The 21,586-nt window shown below is 39.5% G+C and overlaps 1 protein-coding gene across 1 annotated transcript; it reads left to right on the top strand.

The window, feature by feature from the left end:
• The first annotated feature begins 6,180 nt into the window (after window positions 1–6,180).
• ttll6 (tubulin tyrosine ligase-like family, member 6) lies at window positions 6,181–17,292 on the top strand. Its single transcript, XM_078279678.1, is given in 15 exon segments — window positions 6,181–6,326; window positions 6,561–6,601; window positions 7,602–7,720; window positions 8,113–8,243; window positions 8,346–8,502; window positions 8,652–8,795; window positions 11,426–11,511; window positions 11,614–11,839; window positions 12,351–12,529; window positions 12,643–12,831; window positions 13,949–14,105; window positions 14,491–14,751; window positions 14,926–15,000; window positions 15,938–16,079; window positions 16,860–17,292. Coding segments are annotated over 15 exon segments (2,325 nt in total). The 3' UTR covers window positions 17,132–17,292.
• The last annotated feature ends 4,294 nt before the right edge of the window (window positions 17,293–21,586 follow it).

The following is a 21,586-nucleotide window of genomic DNA, read 5'->3' on the forward strand; positions in this document are numbered from 1 at the left end:
GGGAGGTCAAGGGGTTACCAAACAGAAAATATATATAAGAAAAGCAAGAAAAGATTCAAATTAATATTTGAGGTCATATGATTTAACAGTTTTTTTTGTTTGTACATTTAGATATGAAAACAATATATTGCTTAACATTGGCAGTCAACTTCAAAAGGCTTGGCTTATTTTTTTGAAAACTTTGACTGAGCCAATGCCAATAAAATGTGGTTAAAATAATAATTTGTGACAATCTGCTCCAAAGTTTCTTGGTATGTGGACACGACCAGAATAAATGTACCAGGAGAAGAGGGTGTGCTGTTGGACACTGCATTGGCCATCATCATCCTCACCTACTTATTGGGGGAAAATGGCTTAGCCAACACTGCTACTTAGTGACCACAAACAGAAACTCTCTCAAGAGCATCTTAAGAGTGAGCTATGAAAATGTCGGCAGGAGAGGTATTTTATGGTGCATCTTTTAATTCTTCAGAAACTTGTCAATCAGTATTAAATAAAACTTGTAAAATGAGTGATACATGATACATCTTGGCTGCCAAGGTGATTTGTAACACCTAAAACATTTGTTTTGTTGTGTGATGGAATTATTTTCTTTAAATGCTATAAAATGACAAACATCATATATTATTTTCATTTTTAAGGGCAGATGTGATCAGAATTTTCTTTTCAGAGAGTCAAATTTGTGTTTTCTGTAAGTATTGACCTTATAACATTATCTGGAAACCATCTAAACTGCAGGGTGCACCTGTGGATCATTCTGTAGATGAATCTTTTCTCATCGGTGAGCCAACAACCAATTAGAGACGAGGACTTTCACAACCGCGGCTTTTGATTGGCTAAAGATCGACCTTCCATCTGAAAAGGCACCGCGCGAGTGCCTCCAGTTCATTCATGTTTACATTTGTAGGTTACGTCTCCACTGTGCGTCAAGACAAGACACGACCCGACAACATCAACAACATTACAAAAGGCTGCTCGGTTAGTGTTACTCGCCGGTAACGAGAGGACACACTTGTTTGTAACGGTAATGTCATGTTTATGACGTTTTTAGTCGTTTAAATGTTGATTGTTTAAAATCTCTTGCTAGCGATAGTTAGCCTAAATCGCTAGGGAGAAGTCAGCATTCCGTTACCATAGCTACAGCGTAGTGCATATAATGGAAAATAATACTTAAAAAAAGTAAAAAAGCTAAACATATGTATGCATTAATTTACTATTAGGCCTATGCTTTGTCAAGGTGGAGCGGACTCATTTCTTTAACGTTACTGCTGGTTAGTTTAATCTAAAAAGTGTAAAAACTGTAGCTGTTAAATTAATGTAGCTAGCTAGGTAGCCTAAGTAAAAAGTACAATATTTCCCTTTAAGTTAAAGGAGTCGAAGTAAGCCTTTGGAAGTGTCTCAAAATCTTAGCTAGGTAATAAGTACAGCTACTTGAGTAAATCATGTATTGTATTTTGTGAGAAGTAAATTCACCAGTTTGTTATTAGTATTATTTTGAAAGCTGTGAATTAAAAACATTGAATGGTAACTAATTAAAATATTGTAAATGGGACCTTATCTTAAATATATAGATACTATAATTATGTTATGATAAAGTTCATTTTATTCAGGTTCCCCCACTGCAACTATAATGACAACAGTTTACTTCAGTTAGATTACTTGGTAACACTTACTTGACGGTATCTACATAAGAGTGACATGAACACATGAACCCTAACTCTAACTCTAACTCTAACTCTAACTTGTCATGACAAAAACCGAATGACCCTTACTAAAAGAAGCGTTATATCATAAACGTTTATGACTTGTTTATAATGTTTATGATGTTTATGATGTAACCGATTACTTTTAGTTTTCTCCATGGTACATTTCATTCAGGGGGCGCTAGTTCCCAATGTAAAATGTGCAATTTAATGTTCTGGTTTCTTGGCAAGATTGTAGGTATAATCCATACCTGACATCTAAAGGTTTTTGGTTTTGGTTTGTTACCAGTTACACAAAAATTTAGAAAATGGTACACGGTACTTAATTAAAAAAAAAAAAAAGGCAATTGCTGATCTTGTAGAGCAGAATTTGAAACTAATCCCCACTTTACATATTCAATTCACAAAGTTGTGCTTCTTTACAGACAAAACGAAATGAAAAAAATAGTTTGTTTGTCATTGCTTTTCTTATTTATTAACACACCTGAGACAATATAAGAGAAAAGAGCACATTAACTTCTTCTACTTGCATTAATGTCTCTATAATAATACACCATCGTCACATTCAATTATAATTGTCTTGGTTTGTAATTGTATGCGAGCTCATGTTGCCCAGCATGTAACTCTCTCACACACAAAGGGTTTGCACCCATACTGTTTAAATACCTTCAAATGTTGTCATGACTTATCAATTCAGCAACTGACATCAGTACTGGAAGCTTAGGCTGTGGTCTTTAAAGCGTCATAAGAAAGACAAAGGGTAGACAAGTGAGTGTGGAAGGGTGTAGGATGTCATCTAATGATTAATTAATGTTGATTGGCTGAGTAATCAAGACATAGTTTCAGCACTAGATTGTAGCCACAGAGAGTTACATCATGTTGTGTTATTCTTACACGTAACTATTATCATCCTGTCTGGTTTTATCTGGTTGATACCTGGTTGGCTGTCATGACAACTGGGAAACACAAGATACAGCGTCCTGTTTGTCTACTTTCTTCTTCTTTGACCAGCCTTTCCCCTTCTGCCTGTGCTCCATTTTTAATGTCTTCATTGGAAGGCTAAGCTTCAGCTGAAGGTTTCTATTTCAACTTGGCTAACAAGATGGATGTCCAGCCTGTTCACTTACACCACAAACCGCTGCTCCGCTTTTCAGCACAGATTTAAATTTAACATCTGGAGGCGTTGAAAAACACATCTCCTATTTCAGTTAACAAGTATCAGGGATTATCCCTCTCCTCTTGCTCCGTGCTGAGGTCTCCTGCTCATTTTCTCTCCACCATGTCAGAAGGGATCAGGTGTTTGTCCCCACAGTTTCTAATTGGTCACCAGATCCTTGCTTGTGGGAGTAAGTCAATCTGAACTGAACCATCCTTGTGATGATACAAATCTACTCTCTTTTTATTTCTCAAAGACTCCAGAGACAGATGGTGCTCGAGGTGGAGATGTGGCTCATTGGTCTTTCTACTGAGGAGTGTGACATCGTCTTAAAAGGCTCTTGAAACAAATATTAGTGTATCAAAGACGCGTGGAGACAGAAGGACAGACAGGGGAGGCAGCGTCTTGCAACACCTTGGTCCTTGCAAATGTAGGCTTAACAGTGCAGGTGAGTAAGAATCATTTCTGATATGAAGACGGAGACAGTAGGTTACTCAATTGCCAATTTATGAGGTACAATTAGCTTAAACTTATGCAGTCTGCAGAGGTGTTGCTCATATTTTTTTCCATCCCATTTATATCAACGAGGGCAGACTAGATATTAGACTCAACTCAACAAACTGTAGCGTTCCAAAAACGTATACGAATACTGAACATTATAACCTTCACGAAGAGAGGATTTGTTTTAGACTGCATTAGTTTTAGCCATTAGGTGTATCTAATAAACTGGCAACTGAGTGAGTTGCATCACTGAAACCTAATGGATTGCGATTAGTGCCGAAAGAATTGGTTGAATAATCGATAAATGAATTAACTGAAAATTAGCTGATGGTGACTTTGATGATAATTTAAGTAATTTGTCTAAAAATAGAGAGCATTTGTGTACTACTGCCTGTCAAATGTACAAAGATTTGCTGCTCTTTTTGTTTTATATTGTTTTATATATTATAAATGAAACACCTTCATGTTTTTGGGTTGCAATCAGACACATTTAGCAGTTTTAAGAGGAGATGTGCTTTGGTAAGACTATATACTTTTATTTAATAATAGAGATAATTGTTAGCTGCAGCATTAATTGTGAGTGTATACATGTGAAAGACAGTATGCTGTACTAATTTGAAATTTTATTTAGACAAGTTTTTTATGTAGAATTTAAAGGTTTGTCTTTTCTTATATTACATTATTATATTAATAAATCAGACAGTGACAACCTCTGCACCTCTGAATCCCCTCTAAACAAACAACTGGATTTAGTGTTTAGTGCTGCAGTTTGTTTGTTAGTTTTTATAGGATATTAGACAATATTAAGTGCTAGCATGGTGTGTCAAGATGTAGCCTGAATGTTGGATGTTATGTAGTGACACCGAGCAGTTAACAAAGTCATTCTTACTGAATTCAGTCATTGTTTGTTAAGGACAGATAGCACAAAGGTGTTATTCATGTTCCTGATGGTGTTGCACGCTGAGGGAGAACCTTTGAGAAATCCTTTGCAGGACTGTAACTGTATCCGGACTGAGGTCAGTGGGGCGTCTCGGCCCAGTGTAAAGCTCACAGTTCAGGGCCAGGATTATCCAGATCATTTGATCAGAATACTGTTACCTAGCACCGTAACCTCCCGCAATGTACCTGGGATGTCCCTCCTTACCGCCACCACGATCACGATCATTTCCATGAGTTAACTTGACCTCACCTTCAACCCTACAAGACACCAGATAGGAGGCAGGGGCGAACAGCTGAGATGCTACTGTGACGATTGCTGAACACCGTGCTCGGTTCAGAGTGCAGACGGACATTCACAGAAAAAGACCACATAGGTGGAACTGAACTCGCCTACGTTTATTTGTATAAACTTTAGATTTTTAGCCATGCTGGAGGCAGAGCTCTATGAATAGCAGTGTTGGTCAGTTGGTCCATCACTTTGGTCCAGACTGAAATATCCAAACAACTGTTAAATTAATTGTCATTGTATTTATTGTCTTTTACAGAGATTTATGGTCCCCAGAGGATGACTCCTAATGACTTTGATTGACTTTTCATCCAGTGCCGCCATAATATGTGATGGATTGCCATGGATTTGTTACACACATACATGTTCCCCTCCATAATGAATTGTTATAACTTTGGTGACCCCTTGACTTTTCATCTAGCACCAACATTCCCATCAGCCTCAACTGTACTTTAGTTTAGTGCTACAGTAATTAGCAAAAGCATTGAACATAAGCATTGTCACTGTGAGCACGTTAGCATGCTGGCATTCACGTTTTGTACAGTCTCACAAAGCCGCTAGCATGGCTGTGGACTCTTAAGCTGTGTCCCAAATCCATACTTATCCGCACAGGAAATGACACAGTAAGATTGATTACTTATTTTAGTTTTATAAAGGCTTTCTGTGAGCAGCTCCTCTATTTCATTTGTGCATTGCATTGTGGGAGAACAGCACAGTCAAAATCGAGCGTATTTAGTCTGTTTCCTGTCCACGTTCCTGTATCCGTTCACTGCATACTCAAAATCTGCTTAGAATAAGTGTGTAATATGGATCTGGGACACGCTGTCAGTCTTGTTTATCTTATTGATGAATGTGCACTTCACTCATGATAAAAGGGGTCAGTCACTGCGGTGTGGTCACATTTTAAAAATGCTTTTAGCGTAGACAGCGGACACTCATGTATTCATGCAGTGTCCAAAAAAGAAACATTTTGAGTAGTGTTAAAAATTATACTGGGTTATAAAATACCAAAGACACGTGTTGTACTGTGTTTAGCAAACCTGAGAGAAAAATATACAACATAAGAACTTATCTTGTTAATTAGTGGACAATGGGTAAAGTGGACTGTTTATAAAACCCCTCACAAGGACTCTACTAAAACCATCATATAAAGAAAAGACTGAGATATTTAAATGTGTAATCCTTTGTTTCAGCATTATGAAAAGCATTACAACCAGTTGTGGTTGGCTTAGAGTTGATTCCCCCTTGCTATTGTTGCACTATTACCCACTGTTTGTATCCGTCCCGCCACGATAACTCTTGAATAGCTGGTGTGTGACAATGTGCTGACAACCAGAGCACTCACCTGATGAGAGAAATGGAAACGGAAACATGACTCCATGCACGCACTTACAGCATGTCCATGGTTCAGTTTGATTGAATTTCATTCAGAGGCTGCACAGCAAATCCTATTAAAATATATCATGTAAATGTCATATATGGAATGGCATCATTAGGTTTTTTATGTGTGTGTAAACTATCACATACTGTAAGATTTTTTTTGCATTTGCTCGCAGTCAAATGAGTGTGTTTGTTTTTGTTTGTGCATATCCAGGATGGGTCTACCTGTGGACAGCCCAGACAGAAATGAAGATGCACACAAATATGAGCAGCGGGGAGGAGAGGGTGGTGAAAGCCAAACTGAAGTCTGCACCCGCACCCCGCCACCCGTCAACAAGAAGAGGAGGAAAGGCAAGAAGAGGTACTTTACTGCAGGATCTCATCCATTTGTATTTCCGCCGTTATTTCACATTGCAGGTACATTGCATCTGAGCACTGACAGTTATGATTTTGTAACTTGTACTGGAGGCTCTTAACGTAGTTTTCTCACTTATCCTCATCATTTGGTGAAGGTAGAATGAGCGTGATGAGGCCTTTGTAGGACCTTGCAGCAAAGCAGATGTCTGTCCCTCTTTCTGTCTCTCTTTTCTTCCAGATGACTGTGGATCAACCTCACCAACTGCAAATATGAAAGTGGTAAGTTTGGATGACTAAATCATAAATGTCTATTATTCTGTTATGTCTGTGCAGATGTCTACATTGCTCTGCAACATCCCATATTTATATTTCACTTTAGTCGTGTAGAGTGAATTGTTTGAGTAAAACAGAGACCGTATTGGAACATGGGAAGCACTAGATATACTACATACTACATGGCCAAAAGTATGTCGACACCCCTGTCAACACTACGGATTTTCATGGTTTGGGCTAGGTCCCTTTTTTTTTTATTCAAGGGAAATTTTAAAGGCCCTGAACACCCACACAGGGGTATCAGTTAAACTGGCTGATTGGACCTCTTCCCAGGACTGTGGGTGTGTTTAGACTGATCGATTGACACCTTCCTGGATCTTCTGTTAGCTCTCTTGCATCTGGCAGAACAAATGACAGCTTTACCATTCTTATTGGTAGAAAATATTTGAGACCTAATAAATTCCCATCTAAGCTCTGGCCTCCTTCAACCTGAGCAGATCCTGAATAAGTGAATCCCATGTGTGTGTTAAGAGGCTTTAATGCTACATAATACAATGATATTTTAGACAATTTGTAAACAGTTTGTTTGGCCATTTCATGCTTTAAAATGGCAATACCCCCATGCAAAAAAGCCAGCTCAATGAACAAATGGTTTTCCCAGTTTGGTGTAGAAGAACTTGACTGGTCTGCACAGCTCTGACCTCAACCCAATCCAACATCTTTGGCTGAATGGGAGCAAATCCCTGCAGCAGTTCCAACATCTAGAGGAAAGACTGAAACCAGAAGTGAGGCGGCTGTTACAGCAGCAGATTAATGCTCATAGTTTTTAAAATAAGATGTTAATCAATCACATATGGGTGTAATGTTCAGGTGTCCACATACATTTGGCCCTGTGCTGTAACCCGTAGTTCCTAGATCATTCCTTGTAGCAGATGGGTTTCACAGACACATGCACTTCAATAATACACACACAGTTAAAATACTCCTTGCTGTTTGTTCGTCTCAGTGCGGCGTGCTGCTCGTAGATACGGCCTCAGAGAGGCGATGGAGGCTGAAGACTGGACACTTTTTTGGACCGACTACTCTGTCTCTCTCGACCGTGTTAAGGACATGAAGCGGTACCAGGTATTCAACTGCATTTGCTCACATAATATATATACACATTACTGCCATCATCATAGAAGACTAATTAAACTGAATTCAATTGTATGAATTAAGCTGAAAAGGAATCGATGGGGAGCCGTCACTCTGCTCTGTCAAATTGTAATAGCCTTACATGTAATTTAAATTCTTCTGCTCAATATGCCTACCCATGAAATAATAAAACGGAGATTTCCATAGAGATTATGAGATTGAGTAATCTATTCAGCGCACAGTATTCATGGCTCATGACATCTTTTCAGCTCAAGCAGTCCATTTTTTTAAATCTAATTGGGTAATTCAGGAGTGTTCAGTATTCTGCCAACACATTACTTCCCCTCTAAGAACAGTCATGTGTGTCTCTTGTGTCTTTGCAGAAAATAAACCATTTTCCAGGAATGATTGAGATCTGCCGCAAGGATTTACTCGCAAGAAACATGAACCGTATGCTCAAGCTTTTCCCCAAAGACTACAATATCTTCCCCAAAACTTGGTGCCTTCCCGCAGAGTCAGTTTGAACTTTTCACAGTGATTTTGCTCTTTTATTTAGTTTTAGTTTAGTCTCAGTGTGTCTTAATATACTAACTCCTTATTTGATTGTACTTTGCAGTTACAGTGACTTCCAAGCTTACACCAGGGCCAAAAAAAGCAAGACGTATATCTGTAAGCCAGATACCGGTTGCCAAGGCAAAGGCATCATCATCACCAAGTCAAGTAAAGAAATTCAACCTGGAGAACATATGATCTGCCAGGTTTACATCTCCAGGGTGAGGGTCTGCTAAACACACACACACACACACATACACACACACACACACACACACACACACACACACACACACACACACACACACACACACACACACACACACACACACAGGTTGAAGTTTACATGTGTTTTTCATTCCCTCCTCAGCCTTTTATAATCGATGGATACAAGTTTGACTTGCGTATCTACGTGCTGGTGACTTCATGTGACCCATTCAGCATATTCATGTTTAAGGAGGGACTGGCTCGCTTCTGCACCACCAAGTACAACGAACCGACACACGGCAATGTGGTAAGACATGTTAAAGCAAGTCTGGTGATATTCTAAAATAACAAGTATTCTGTGTGTGTGTCAAAGACTGATATATCTTCTTCCTCTGTGCCATAAAAGCACATCAGAGAACCACACTGTTGCAGTGCGTGACATGTTTCATTCGTCACCATGAACACACACACACATATACTCACACACACACACACACACACACACACACACACACACACACACACACACACACACACACACACACACACACACAAAAGTTTATTTTGATTCAATCCCACACACACATACATTTGTGAGCTGTTTCTAAAGATGTCTTCAGTAGGAACCAATGCAGCAACACATTCTTGGTGTGTTAACACTAACACATTTAGATTTGTCAAAAACAAACAAACAACAAACAACAACAAAAACATAGAAAGTAACCAGCCTTAGCATTTAAAGGTCAGGAACATGTTTGTTCATTGTAATTATAATTTTTCCGTTACAATAAAAAGTACATATTTGATGATCATGCATGTTGTATTATCCATAAGATAATCAGCATCCTTGTGATTACCAAGTACTTAACAATCAAAGAGATCATTAGAAATAAATAACACTAGGCCATCACACTTGGCATCTTTTTTGACAAGAAAGTGTTGACTAGGTCGCTTTTGTAGTGAAAAAAAAAAGCTGGCAGCATTTTTATTCCAAAAAGCAGCCAAGAGCGTCTTTTGTTGCAACAGCTAATGCTACAGTATCCTAGCTAGAGCGCTATGTTGAGCGGTGCTAACGTTAGATAGAACAAAGCGGTGGAGCGAGCTAGAGAAATGCTCCACGGGTCTCGCTATCGCGTCCTCGGCCGCCATTATCAGACATTTTTCAACTTTTGTTAGCTCCGCCCCTTCCGCTACGTAGCCAAGATGGCGACCGTTGAGGGTGGAAAGTGTCCATCGATCCACACTCAACTTTTTGACCGTTTTAAGTGCACCATCCGGGTACTCGTAGTGCACTGCATTTACCACACTTCGACGAGTGACGCTTTGAGTGTACTCAAATAGCTAGTATAAGTACAGAAGTGCGCGGTTTGAGACACACTGAGAGAGAGAGAGAGAGAGAGAGAGAGAGAGAGAGAGAGAGAGAGAGAGAGAGAGAGAGCGCGAGTGGTGCTAACGTTAGATAAAACAAAGCGGTGGAGCAAGCTAGAGAAAGAACAGAGAGAGAGAGTGGTGCTGCTAATGTTACATAAAACAAAGTGAGTTCCCTGTACAGGGAGCACCCGTTCATACTGTATAAGCGTATAACTCGCTGTGCTTCGACTCCATTTTTTTCTTGTTGTTATAGAGCTCAGTCCCGCCCACACCGGGTTCCGGAAGTAAAAATACAATGCAATTTCTCCATTGACATTTGCAGTATAAGCCATAAAATCGTAACCGTCGATGGTAGACTTAATACCAGCTTGCGTACATGACTAAGCGATTGTATATGCTGATATAGACACCAACAATCATGGGGCACTAACCTTGTTTAGAGACAAATGTCTTTTATTCGCGATGTCTTGGATAAGTACTTCATTACCCACAATCCTGAACAATCCCACAATCCCACAGTGATGACTCTGATTGGTGGAACTCATGCTGGTGAGGAGGGGGGGGGGGGGTGTCAGTACCCGGTCTCTGCTGCCTGCACGATCCGTCACGAGGATTTACGACACTGCACGAATCACGATCTGTGTGTCACGCTTCTGACGTTAGCCTCTGCCGGGAAGCTAACGTTAGTTTAGCTAATAGCTAATTCGGCTAACCACTAGCTGACAGCTTGATTCAGTCTAAAATAACGTTAACTCAAACTTAACACTGGGTAAAGCCGTCTACAGCTGACGTAACAGCCGTTATATATGTTAACGGTAATATGGTAACAGGTTTATTTTGAGGGTCTTTTAAAGTTATCACATGCTGTCTCAGCTAGCTAGTGGGCGGGACTGTTGAGCTTTATAAAAACGACAGGTCTGGCTACTCTGCTTGTCATTGGTCGGCTGTCAAAAAAGCACTGGACGTAGGGTGGTTTTTTTCAGAAAAGTTACACTTTTTTCAACGTCAAAAAGATGCTCTGAGTTGCAAAAAAGAAGTCGCCGGTGGCATTTAAAAAAGCGCTCAGGAGTTTTTTGAAACCACAGTTTACTCCATAGGATTATAATGTAAAACAGAGGCTGGCAGCAAAGACGCCATGTGTGAACATAGCCAAGACATGCAATAAAATGCCAGAATGTAACCTTAGTTGGATAAAAATGAGACACAAGAATAAAGTACAGCAGATACAACTCTTTGGAAGAGTTAAGGCTGCAACTTACTTCTATTTTAATGGTAAAAAAAAAAATGGCGTAGAAGTTTTTTTAAATGACTTTATGTATGACCAACAGTCCAAAACCCAAAGATATTCAGTTTTTTTTTTTTTTACCATTTAAGATTTAGAAAATGGAAAATACTCACATTAGAGAAGGTGAAACGATAATATTTTCCATTTTTGTGTGATAATTTGCTTAAATTGTTGTCTGTCGATCAATTCATCAACTAATTGTTGCAGCTCTATAAACAAACTGTATATTTCTGTCTTGAGTGTGATTATCTCTCTTGTTTTCCTCGTCTTTCTCATGTTAGGATGATGTGTGCATGCATCTCACCAACTACTCCATCAACAAGAACAGCGAGAACTTTCTTCGTGACGAGGACACTGGCAGCAAACGGTAAACACATACAGTAGACAATGCTTGTTGTGTCGTAGTCATAATACTACTTAGAATACTGCATATTTATTGAATGTTTGTTTTGTTTTTTTGTCCTCCCAGGAAGCTGTCCACTCTGAACAAGCTCCTGGAGTCCATCAGCTGCAACACAGACAAGATGTGGAATGACATTGAGGACGTGATCGTAAAGACTCTGATCTCTGCTCACCCAGTCCTCAAGCATAATTACCACACGTGTTTCCCAAACCACACCACAGGCAGCGCCTGCTTCGAGATCCTGGGCTTCGATGTGCTGCTGGATCACCGGCTCAGACCCTGGGTGCTGGAGGTGAAAGATCATGACACCTCTGTTTAAAATACTAGCCATAAATATACAAATGTATTGTTTTGTTATGCCCAGGATCTTGAGATCTTTACAGTTATTATTCACAATTGCGTGCAGGTAACAGAATTGAATGAATAGAAAGTTTCTTATACACCCCTTAACATATGAAAATTCTTTTTAAAAAGTAGCTTTTAGGTTGATAAACAAATGTTATTCCACACTGTTTGGCAGTATCAGGTGTATAATTTGTGAAGTCCATGTTTGTTAAGGCTGCGCCACTGCAGCACCACCGTCTTATTCATCATTTTTTACACACCTACCTAACATTGAGCTACATTTGGTATATTTAGAAAATTGAAGCTCTCTAGAATTTAAAATAAATGTCTGTGGTTTGGAACAGAATCTGGCTGCACAGCATGAGTTTGTTATAAAGTTTAAGGTGTTAAAATGTTAATAGGAAATCCCTGATCCTAGATACTAGATGTCTAAATGGATCAGTATATTTGTATTCCAGGTGAATCACTCCCCAAGTTTTACCACCGACTCTCAGCTGGACCGCGAGGTAAAGGATGCGTTGCTGTACGACACCCTGGTTCTCATCAACTTGGGCGCCTGCGACCGCCGCAAGATCACCAAAGAGGAGCGTCGCAGGGTGAAGGACAGGCTGCAGCAAATCAGCACCAAAGAAGCCAGGTAGAGTTCTGTCATTCACAAATGGTGTGTGTGTTTTTCCCCAAGGTCATACACCTGTCCCTGAATGCCTCCTGGGGACACATGCAGGTGACTGCTACTGTGTGTGTGCGCAGGTCGGAGGAGCTGCGCCAGTGCCAGGCAGCCACGGTGGAGCAGATGGAAAAGTACGAGGCCGAACACCTGGGAGGCTTCAAGAGGATCTATCCCAGAGAGGGAGGGGAGAAATACGACAAGTACTTCAAACACAGCAGCTCGCTCTTCCATGAGACCGCAGCGTCCAAGGCCAGAGAGGAGTGTGCCAGGTACCTGCAGCACGCTTTCAACATGCCCAAAACAATCCAGTAGAGAGCAGAGGCTGTTAGTGATGCACATAGATATTGTTGTCCACACAGAAGGAAAATAAGTCTTTCCAAATGAGGCACAAAGAAACAAAGAAAACGTTTTTGAAAAAATGGAATCTGCTCATTTTGTGCACAAATGCAGAACTTCTGGGGACAATGAACACAAAACAATTTGTGTGATAGTGGGTGTTATTAATGTCAACCCTGTTAGAGCTGAAATGATTAGTTGATTAATCAAGTTGATTAGTTGATCAACAGTTAATTGACAACAATTAGTCAAAATAAGTGCGTGTGTATGTGTGTTAGTGACGGCACACTCTAAAACAGGGATCCTCAGAATCAAAGCAGGGAGGCCTCCAAATTATTGTTAATTTTCAAAAGTTTCCTAACATGAATCCAACATATTATTAGCAAATATAAATCCCCACTGATGGTAGGCTCTCTGGCCTATAGGTGAGATAGTCACTAAGGCCATACACATATACAGTTAATCCTAAGGATTAACTTTGCCACATGTATTTATGAAAATATGATTTATAAAATCATGCCAGCAATTATTAGGCTATTTAATAGCTTGGTATTCAATGCAAAAAAGGCTTTAGGCTGCCCTACATGTTATGGTAGGCCCAGTTTAATTTTTTACAATATATGTAGTAGGGGGGTCCCTGTGCCATCTCTCTTTCAGGTAAGGGGTCCTTTGTTTACAAAACGTTGAAGACCCCTGCTCTAAAATACTGTATATCATGAGGAACAATGCATTTCTCTCAGCACCTCATCAGTAAATATTTATTGCATGAACCAATGACATGTATGACAAGACATGTGTTGCTAGATGGGAAAAACGTATAAACTGAAAATAATTCAACTGAAATAATTGACATATTTAAATGTACTTTTGGTGGAAGCTTGCGCTTCTTTCGGTCATTGTTATTATAAGCATTGCATTTTAAATTACTTGAATTTTTAGGTTTTTTGAGGGTATTTAATTAGTAGTAAATTGTTACTATGATTATAAGAAATCCTTTGACTTAATGTCAGGGAAAGATGCTAAACATTCTGTGTGCATTTATGTGTTTAGGCAACAACTGCAGGAGCTGCGTCTGAAGCAGGAGCAGAAGGACCAGAGGGGAGGCCGGAGGAAAGACTTGCAGGGGGAGACGGCGGGGGAGAGAGTCAAACCACGACGAGCACAAACCCAACCCCCCAGCTCAAACTGTGACTGGGAGCTGCAGCCGGTGAGTCTTATGGTGTCATTACAGGTGCAGTGTCCATGTGAAACCACAAGAGGGAGTCAAACAGCTTCCGTCTTATGATGAATGCTTCACATTCTGGCTGACCCCTTTTGAGTAAATGAACTCTTACCCATTTTAAATTAGCTAGAATAATATTCCTGCTTATCGGACATCTCTCATTTCAAATTCAAATACCTTTTATTGTGAAGACGGGAAAAACAAACAGTGTTATCCAGCGACAGAAATTGCTAATACATCGTAAATGCATATATATATATATATATATATATATATATATATATATATATATATATATATATATATATATATATATATATATATATATACAGTAAAGCAATAAAAACAAATTGAATCAAATGTGTCTCAGCCATCTCTGTCCAGTGTGGCGGTGCATCCTGAAGCAGCAGAAGTCCGAGAGGAGAAGCAGGAGCAGCTGCTGGAGGAGGACACAGACATGGAGGAGCAGGAGCGGGTCGACGCGCTGCTCCAGAGGAAGAAACTACTGCAGGACCTGGGGGTGGTGGAGCAGATCCACCAGCTGCTGCAGGGCCGCAGAGACGCAGGGGGAGTCCTGCAGGACGCCTGCACCCAGCAGCAGAGGCAGGCTCATCAGAGACAACAGACAAAGGTGAGACCAAATTACAGGTACTGTGTTCCCCCTAAATGCGTCATAAACCGCCAACATGAACACACAAATAACTTGAATAGTTTGTGGTCTCAATTTTCACTTGTTTGTTGGTAGTTAAATGATAATAATTGTGCTTACTTTAGCCTCCAGCCACTCTGTTTTCTTTTATTTCAGTTGGACTCTTTGACACAGTTTTCCCAGAGGACAAAGCAGCAGCAACAGCCGCCCCACACACAGATGTCATGGCAGGTAGAGACACAGGACAACAATCAAAATAATCCCATATTTTGTTGCCAAATCAGTTTTTTTTTGAAAAATCCATTTAAAAAAATCAATTCAGATTCAGTTAATTCTAAAACTTCCTAAAAAGATGTTTTCTCTCATTGTTTAACAGGTTCACATTTAATTACTAACCAGGGCTACAGATTTTTTATTATCAATAAATCTGATTAATTTTCTTAATTAATCGAGCATCCTATAAAACGTTAAAGAATAGTGAAAAAAATGTCATTCACAATGTCTTCCGTTTGCTTGTTTTGTCCCGACCAACAGTCTAAAACTCAAAAACATTCAATTCACACATTTGTCATAAAAGACAAAGAAAGAAAGCAAATTCTCCCTTTTGAGGAGCTGAAATCAGAGAATATTTGCCTGAAAAATGACTGAAGGGATTAGTCGATTGTCGATTGACAAATCGATGAATCAACTAACCGTTGCAGCTCTACTTGTAACACCTATTACTATTTGAGTTTTGTAGGATTATGTATGTATGTAGAGTAATGTTTTCAAATAAAACTGCAGTTTCTCCCAGAGGCTGAGCGGTGCATGCTGCACTTCCAAAATTGTTGGTTTTAAACTCTGTAGGCAGGAAATAAGTATTCAGATATAAACATTAATAGTTCATTTAAATAAAACATTCATTCTAATAAAAAAAATTAACAGGTGTTTTGACCACCTGCTCCGGAACTGTAGCGGCTCTATAAACAAATAAACAGCAGACGAATCATAATATTAAGAATGAAACCGTGTTAACGGATTAGATTTTGGGTCATTGTCAGTGATTGTATAACACTCAGCCTGTTCAAATGAAGGGCCTGGTGCTACGTATCACTGATCATTTTTTGCAGCACTAATGAAACATTGTGAAGTAGAACTGAACTGACATAATGTCTTGTCTGTTCTGCAGCACATCCAATCCCAGATGACTCAGCAGCGCCTGCTCCGGCCCCCGATGGACCAGAGGAGCCTGATCACGACGGAACTCGAGAGCTACAACAGAGCGGCAGACGTACACAGGACCATCAGCTCCCAGCAGATAAACTGGCCAGGTAAACACTTCTCCGCACTCTGCATGCTGGGATTTGACTCAAGTGACCTCAACACTGCAGCTAAAGGCAAGTAAACTCAATCTTTTATATAGTAGGATTTGAGGAATTACTGTACAAGCGACGTTGGGCTTTTTTTTTTCCAACTGCACAATCAGTATTTAGCTTCTGTTTTGACTCTGTTTATTTATTACTAAACACTTAATGCTGTGTGTTCTACTATATTATAAAAAGAAAACAAAACTGGCTTGTGATGAAAAAGACTTTATTATCACAAAAATGACCTCATACAGTTATATTAGCTTTAAGTGTGAGGAAATAGCACTCAGTACTTACCGTTTGACTTCCTTACGGTGTCCATCATATCCATCCCACGACAATGAACTATTCCACTTTAATAATTAGTGTGTACTCTTAATTTTGAGATAAATCATTCATTATTATTATTGCTATTAATGCATTGTTTTGTCTTGTTTTGCATAGCATAAGTAGAGTTGTGTGAATTTTTTAAATCACAAAAGGAAGTTTCCAGAGAGCCACATTGTTATTATTATTATTATTAAAACATAATTAAAAGCAATTTGAGATATGAGCAACTTACCGTTAACCTTGTTTATATTTTGGATACTGTTTGATGATGTTGTTATTGATATTTATATTTGCATTCTTTCCTACTTTGTAATGCAACTGCTGCACAATAAAGTTCTATCTTATCTTATGTTCAACTTCACAGCCCGATTTGTAGTCTGTTGATTTCAGATCTTCTCTCTGTTTCCTCCTCAGTCGGTGGCTCTCTGGCCGTCAGGCAGGACGCCAGGAGCAGCTTCTACACCGACGCCCGGCCCCGTCCCAGCATCCCCGTCATAAACCCCGTCCCTAAAAGAGGCCTGTGCTGTTCCTACTTGTCCCACGACCCCGCGGCCCTGCAGAGCCTGCTCGTCATCTCCACTCGCGCCCCCCTGGTCAGGAGGCCTGGCTTCTCTCCCATGGTCCACAACGCCTCCCGCAGAGCCCCCCAGCCGGCCAGAGCTGCTGCGGGATTAAAACCACCGTAGACACACGGGGCCTGAGGAGAACTGGAGGTAGAGAGGATTTTAAACTGTGAACACACTGAGAAACACACTGTGCCTATGAGGAATACCTCACGTTTTATATCTGGACTCCTGCAGTTTACTCTGCTTGCCACTATATAACCTCCAGCACTGCAGAAAGAATCCACCATCATGGGGGTTTTTTAAAACTTTTTCTACCCACTGTGTGTGCTCACTTATGTGTAATATTTTGCTCCGGGGATGAATTATCTCCAACAAACCTCACCGGTTTGACAGTGCCAAAATAAAAGCAGACAAGGCTGGTTTAACACCATATGGTATGCGTGATCCAAATCCCCTGAAGAAAATCTAATAAACTCGCTGATTATTGGGAGTTGATGTGAGCTGAAGCTGGCACAGTGAATATTAAGGTATAATTAATTCAGATTAAAAGCCTGTTTGAAGATAAACTGAGGGATATTAATAAAATAAAGGCCTCCTGCTGTACTCAAGGAAATGTTTGTATTGAAAATCTTTTTTTTCTTTTCTTTTTTTTTGCACTGATGGTCAATAAAATATCTTTTTTTAATGTGATTTTGTTTCATCATCTTCATTGAAGATTGATGTTTTTTTTCATTCAATATTACAACAAAAACGATTAGTTTTTTTTTTAATGGTTTCATAGTTTTTTTTTTTAAATATTTATAGATTTTTTTTAAATTATTATTTAGTTTTTACATCAGTCACTTAGAGGATTAAGTTCGCTCTGTTTGTGTGGTTTGATCTTGAAGTTTTTCAGTGAGAGTTAAAGAGGCCATCGGTGGCCGGGTTAGCTCAGTTGGTAAAGCGGGCGCACATATATAGAGGTGTATACCCCGATGGAGAAGGTCTAGGGTTCGAGTCCGACCTGAGACGATTTCCTGCATGTCATTCCCCTTTCATATCTATTTGTTCTTTCCATTAAAGGCTGAAATTCCCCCAAAAATCTTTTTAAAAAAAATGGACATAGAGTTTTACAGCATCTCTGCATCCGGGTTCTTTTGTTTTGGTCGCAGAAAAAGACGAAATTCTCCAAACGACACAAACTGGTGAAGAAACGGGGTCCTGCACTTTTATTTTATTCCTCAGAAAATAGTTGGAAAATAAATTGTGCACTGTAAGTGTGCAGAAAATATAGAATTGTAGTTCTATAATCGGTACCGTGCAAAAGAAAGAACATGAAATGTCTAATCTTAATCTTAACTAAACGTAAATGCATCGATTGGTTTCAGTCGACGGAGATTATATTAAGCAAGGCCTCGCTGAAGACTTGTTTGATTTTTTTTTTTACTGAAATATTACAAAAACACAACAGATGGTAGACAGAAACTCACAAGGCCTAAATAGATGTATTATTCTAACAATTAGGAATGACTATTAGCTAACATGCAGAATAAAAGATGGGCCTAAATTGCTTTTATTTTAAACAAGTTCAAACTGTGATTCCTAATTTCTCATGAACGTATTTTTTTTATCCAACAATTTAACATTTTCAGCCACTTGGTTTGAGTTTGTGTCTCTTTTGGAGGCCAGAAAAAAACAAAAACGAATCAAAGGCGGAGGACGAATGTGTTGCATTTCAGGAATTTATGGTTTTATGGTTTTATTGCGTCTATAAATGTCGGAAATCCTCGTTTGTTGGTGGAAATCTCCAGATGTCAGCTGGAGAAAAAAAAGACCATTCTAAAACTAAACTAAACGGAAGTAAGACGTTAGAAATAATAATAAGACGCCGAAGAAATGCGTTTTAAAATAAATAAAGAGCGGTTTTCAAATAATTCGTTTGGCTGTGCTAAGACGTCCTGATTATCTTAATAGAAAAGTTGGAGAAGAATGTGCAGTTTAAGGTTTTAGTGACCTTAAACCCCCCCAGGACTGCAGTCAGCCGAACACCAGCTCCATCTTTGGCCTGTATGGGACATGTCAAATGGATCTGCAGTGACTCCAGGAAAACCCTCAATTTTGAGAGATCAGAATAGTCTTTAATCACAAATCTAGCCTGGAACAATTTGATTTAAGCAGAAAACACGATGAATCATGGCGCGTTTGAGGCTCTGAGCAGTGGTCTACGTGACACGCATGTATACGCAGTCTACCCACTAAGAAAGCTCCATATACCCTCTTAGAAAGGCCCAATGACACGCAACAACATACTTTCTATTATATTTTTGATATATTTTGAATTGTCATCTGTGTTTTTCTTCTTGGCATAGGCTAAATAAAGGTATATCCACCGTAAATTGGTGCATAAGAGTGTATCCGAATGCAGGAAATGAAGTCTTTGACGTTCAAAATAACCCTAGGGGGGGGACACCCAGACGCCCCCTCCCCCAAAGGCAGATTCTGGCCCATATATATAGGCCAATATATTTATATACAGTACAGTATACCCACTACAATACATTAGTCTACACCACTGGCTTTGAGATGACACGATTAGGCTTTGTATAGGTGCGTATAAGTGAACAAATGTGGAGGAAATAGATCACTCAAGGTTTCATATTTAGTAGAATCCTCTAATATCCTCTGATTAAAACGCTTACATAACTGGGTACCACTACAGTTGTAATTAGAGGACAATAAGAAGCTGCACAGACCTTTTCTAGTGAGATGGAACAGAACCAAGTGCACACGGAACAAAATCTCAATCTCAGAATACTCATTTCAGCATCTTTACACGTTCCCTTTTAATCCAGCGGTAAAGTCAACCATCTCGGGCTTTGGATAAAATAAAGATGGCGATGAGAAAGCATGTCTAAAGCACAAAAAAGGCTGCTGTTTATGAAAATTTACAACTTTGCCATGGAAGTTTACGACTCGCCAGGCTCATGGATTGGTTGCTGGCGGTCATGTGGGCAGCAGGAATGGGAACTTATTTCCCATGAGGTTATATTGCAGCTGCTGTTTTCCACCGCTCATTCATTTAACACTGGTAACACAACCTTTTTCTTGGCTCTGTGTTTATGCAATACGCGTACGCAGTGTTGCTGTGAGACGCGGTGAACGTGCGTAATTTAGTTTGAACCCAAAATGGGCGATGGAGCGTCCGCGAGGTGCTTTACCGTGTGCGCCATGTTAATGTGGCTGTACTTGTGTGTAGCTATATGTTCTTGAAAATGAGGGATGATCACACTGCTGGATGGTGGGATTACTTTCAATGAAATCACTTGAACAAAGTGGGACATTTTGGGGGGAAAAAAGACTCGAGAGGAGGCGAGAGGAGTCTTCTTCTGCGGAGTGGCACCCTGCACACAGGAAATGATGGATTATCAACAAAGGTAAGGGCACCATGTTTCTAATATGCCAGCGATTAACTCCAGCAGCACAAGTGCGCCGCTGCAGCTCTGTTGTGGCTGAACTGTCACTGTAGGCCTGCTGTTTATATTACTGCGAATGGGAAGATCAGTCTTAAAGAAATGGCAATTATCCAAAGCTTCCTCTTCTTCCATCTTTTCTTACGCTGATACGCTTACGTGTGATATTCCCAACCAGTTGCTGATGCGTGTTTAACCCGTGACACGCTGCAGCTACAGACCCGATATCTGCGCTAAAATGTGTGGAAAATAATCCTAGCTGTTGCGAGTTTGAGACCTTTAACGATGTTCTATAATCCGGAGTGATTTCTGCTGTAAACCAGACTGGTTTGACCGTGATGATGATGATGATGATGATGATGATGATGATGGTGGTGGCGATGATGATGGTCATACAGGCCCCATGCTACCGCTGAGACACGCTTTTCTTAAAAAATCTGCTACATCTATCCACCTTTTACTCTTCTGATGGATTTAATTCTATTTTATGCTGTTTGATATTGTTTAATGTTCTTGTTTTATTCTGAAAAACGAGTCAGAATTGCTTTCAGGTTGACATTGCGTCGCCTCATCGAGTTGTTTTGATTTGTTTTGTTTTTATATGTTAATCTTTTATACTTTTGGACAAATATTTGTTCTGATTGAGGCAAATTTGTGATTTTGCCAAAACTGTGAAGTCAATAATGACCACGTTAAACACATTTTTTTGTGGATTTCCGGCGCCTCTGCAGCGCTTTTCTGTGTCTGTCGTGTTTGATACTGCAGCTTTAAAACACCTGATGTAAGATCAGATCTTTTTTTTCTTTTTATGTACAGTTTTATAATCTGCGGGCTTGTTTGTTTGCTCTTTCCAAACGTCCAGCAGCTGTGGGGCTGCGGCCTGTTAAAGAGGCTTTTACCTTATTAAAGCCACACATGTAAGATGTTTTAAATAAAACGTTTACATCAACATTATTTCTAAACGGATATTATCAAAATAAAATAAAAAGATTTACATCAGGAGCGAACTGGATCTTAAATGAAAGTGTCTATACAAAAACAGAAAAACAAATGTTTGTAGGATGTTAAAATATATATATATATATAAATATATATATATATGTGTGTGTGTATGTATATGTGTATG

This window comes from Sander vitreus, chromosome 21 (genome assembly GCF_031162955.1).
Source record: "Sander vitreus isolate 19-12246 chromosome 21, sanVit1, whole genome shotgun sequence".
In the NCBI taxonomy this organism is placed as follows: Eukaryota; Metazoa; Chordata; class Actinopteri; order Perciformes; family Percidae; genus Sander; species Sander vitreus.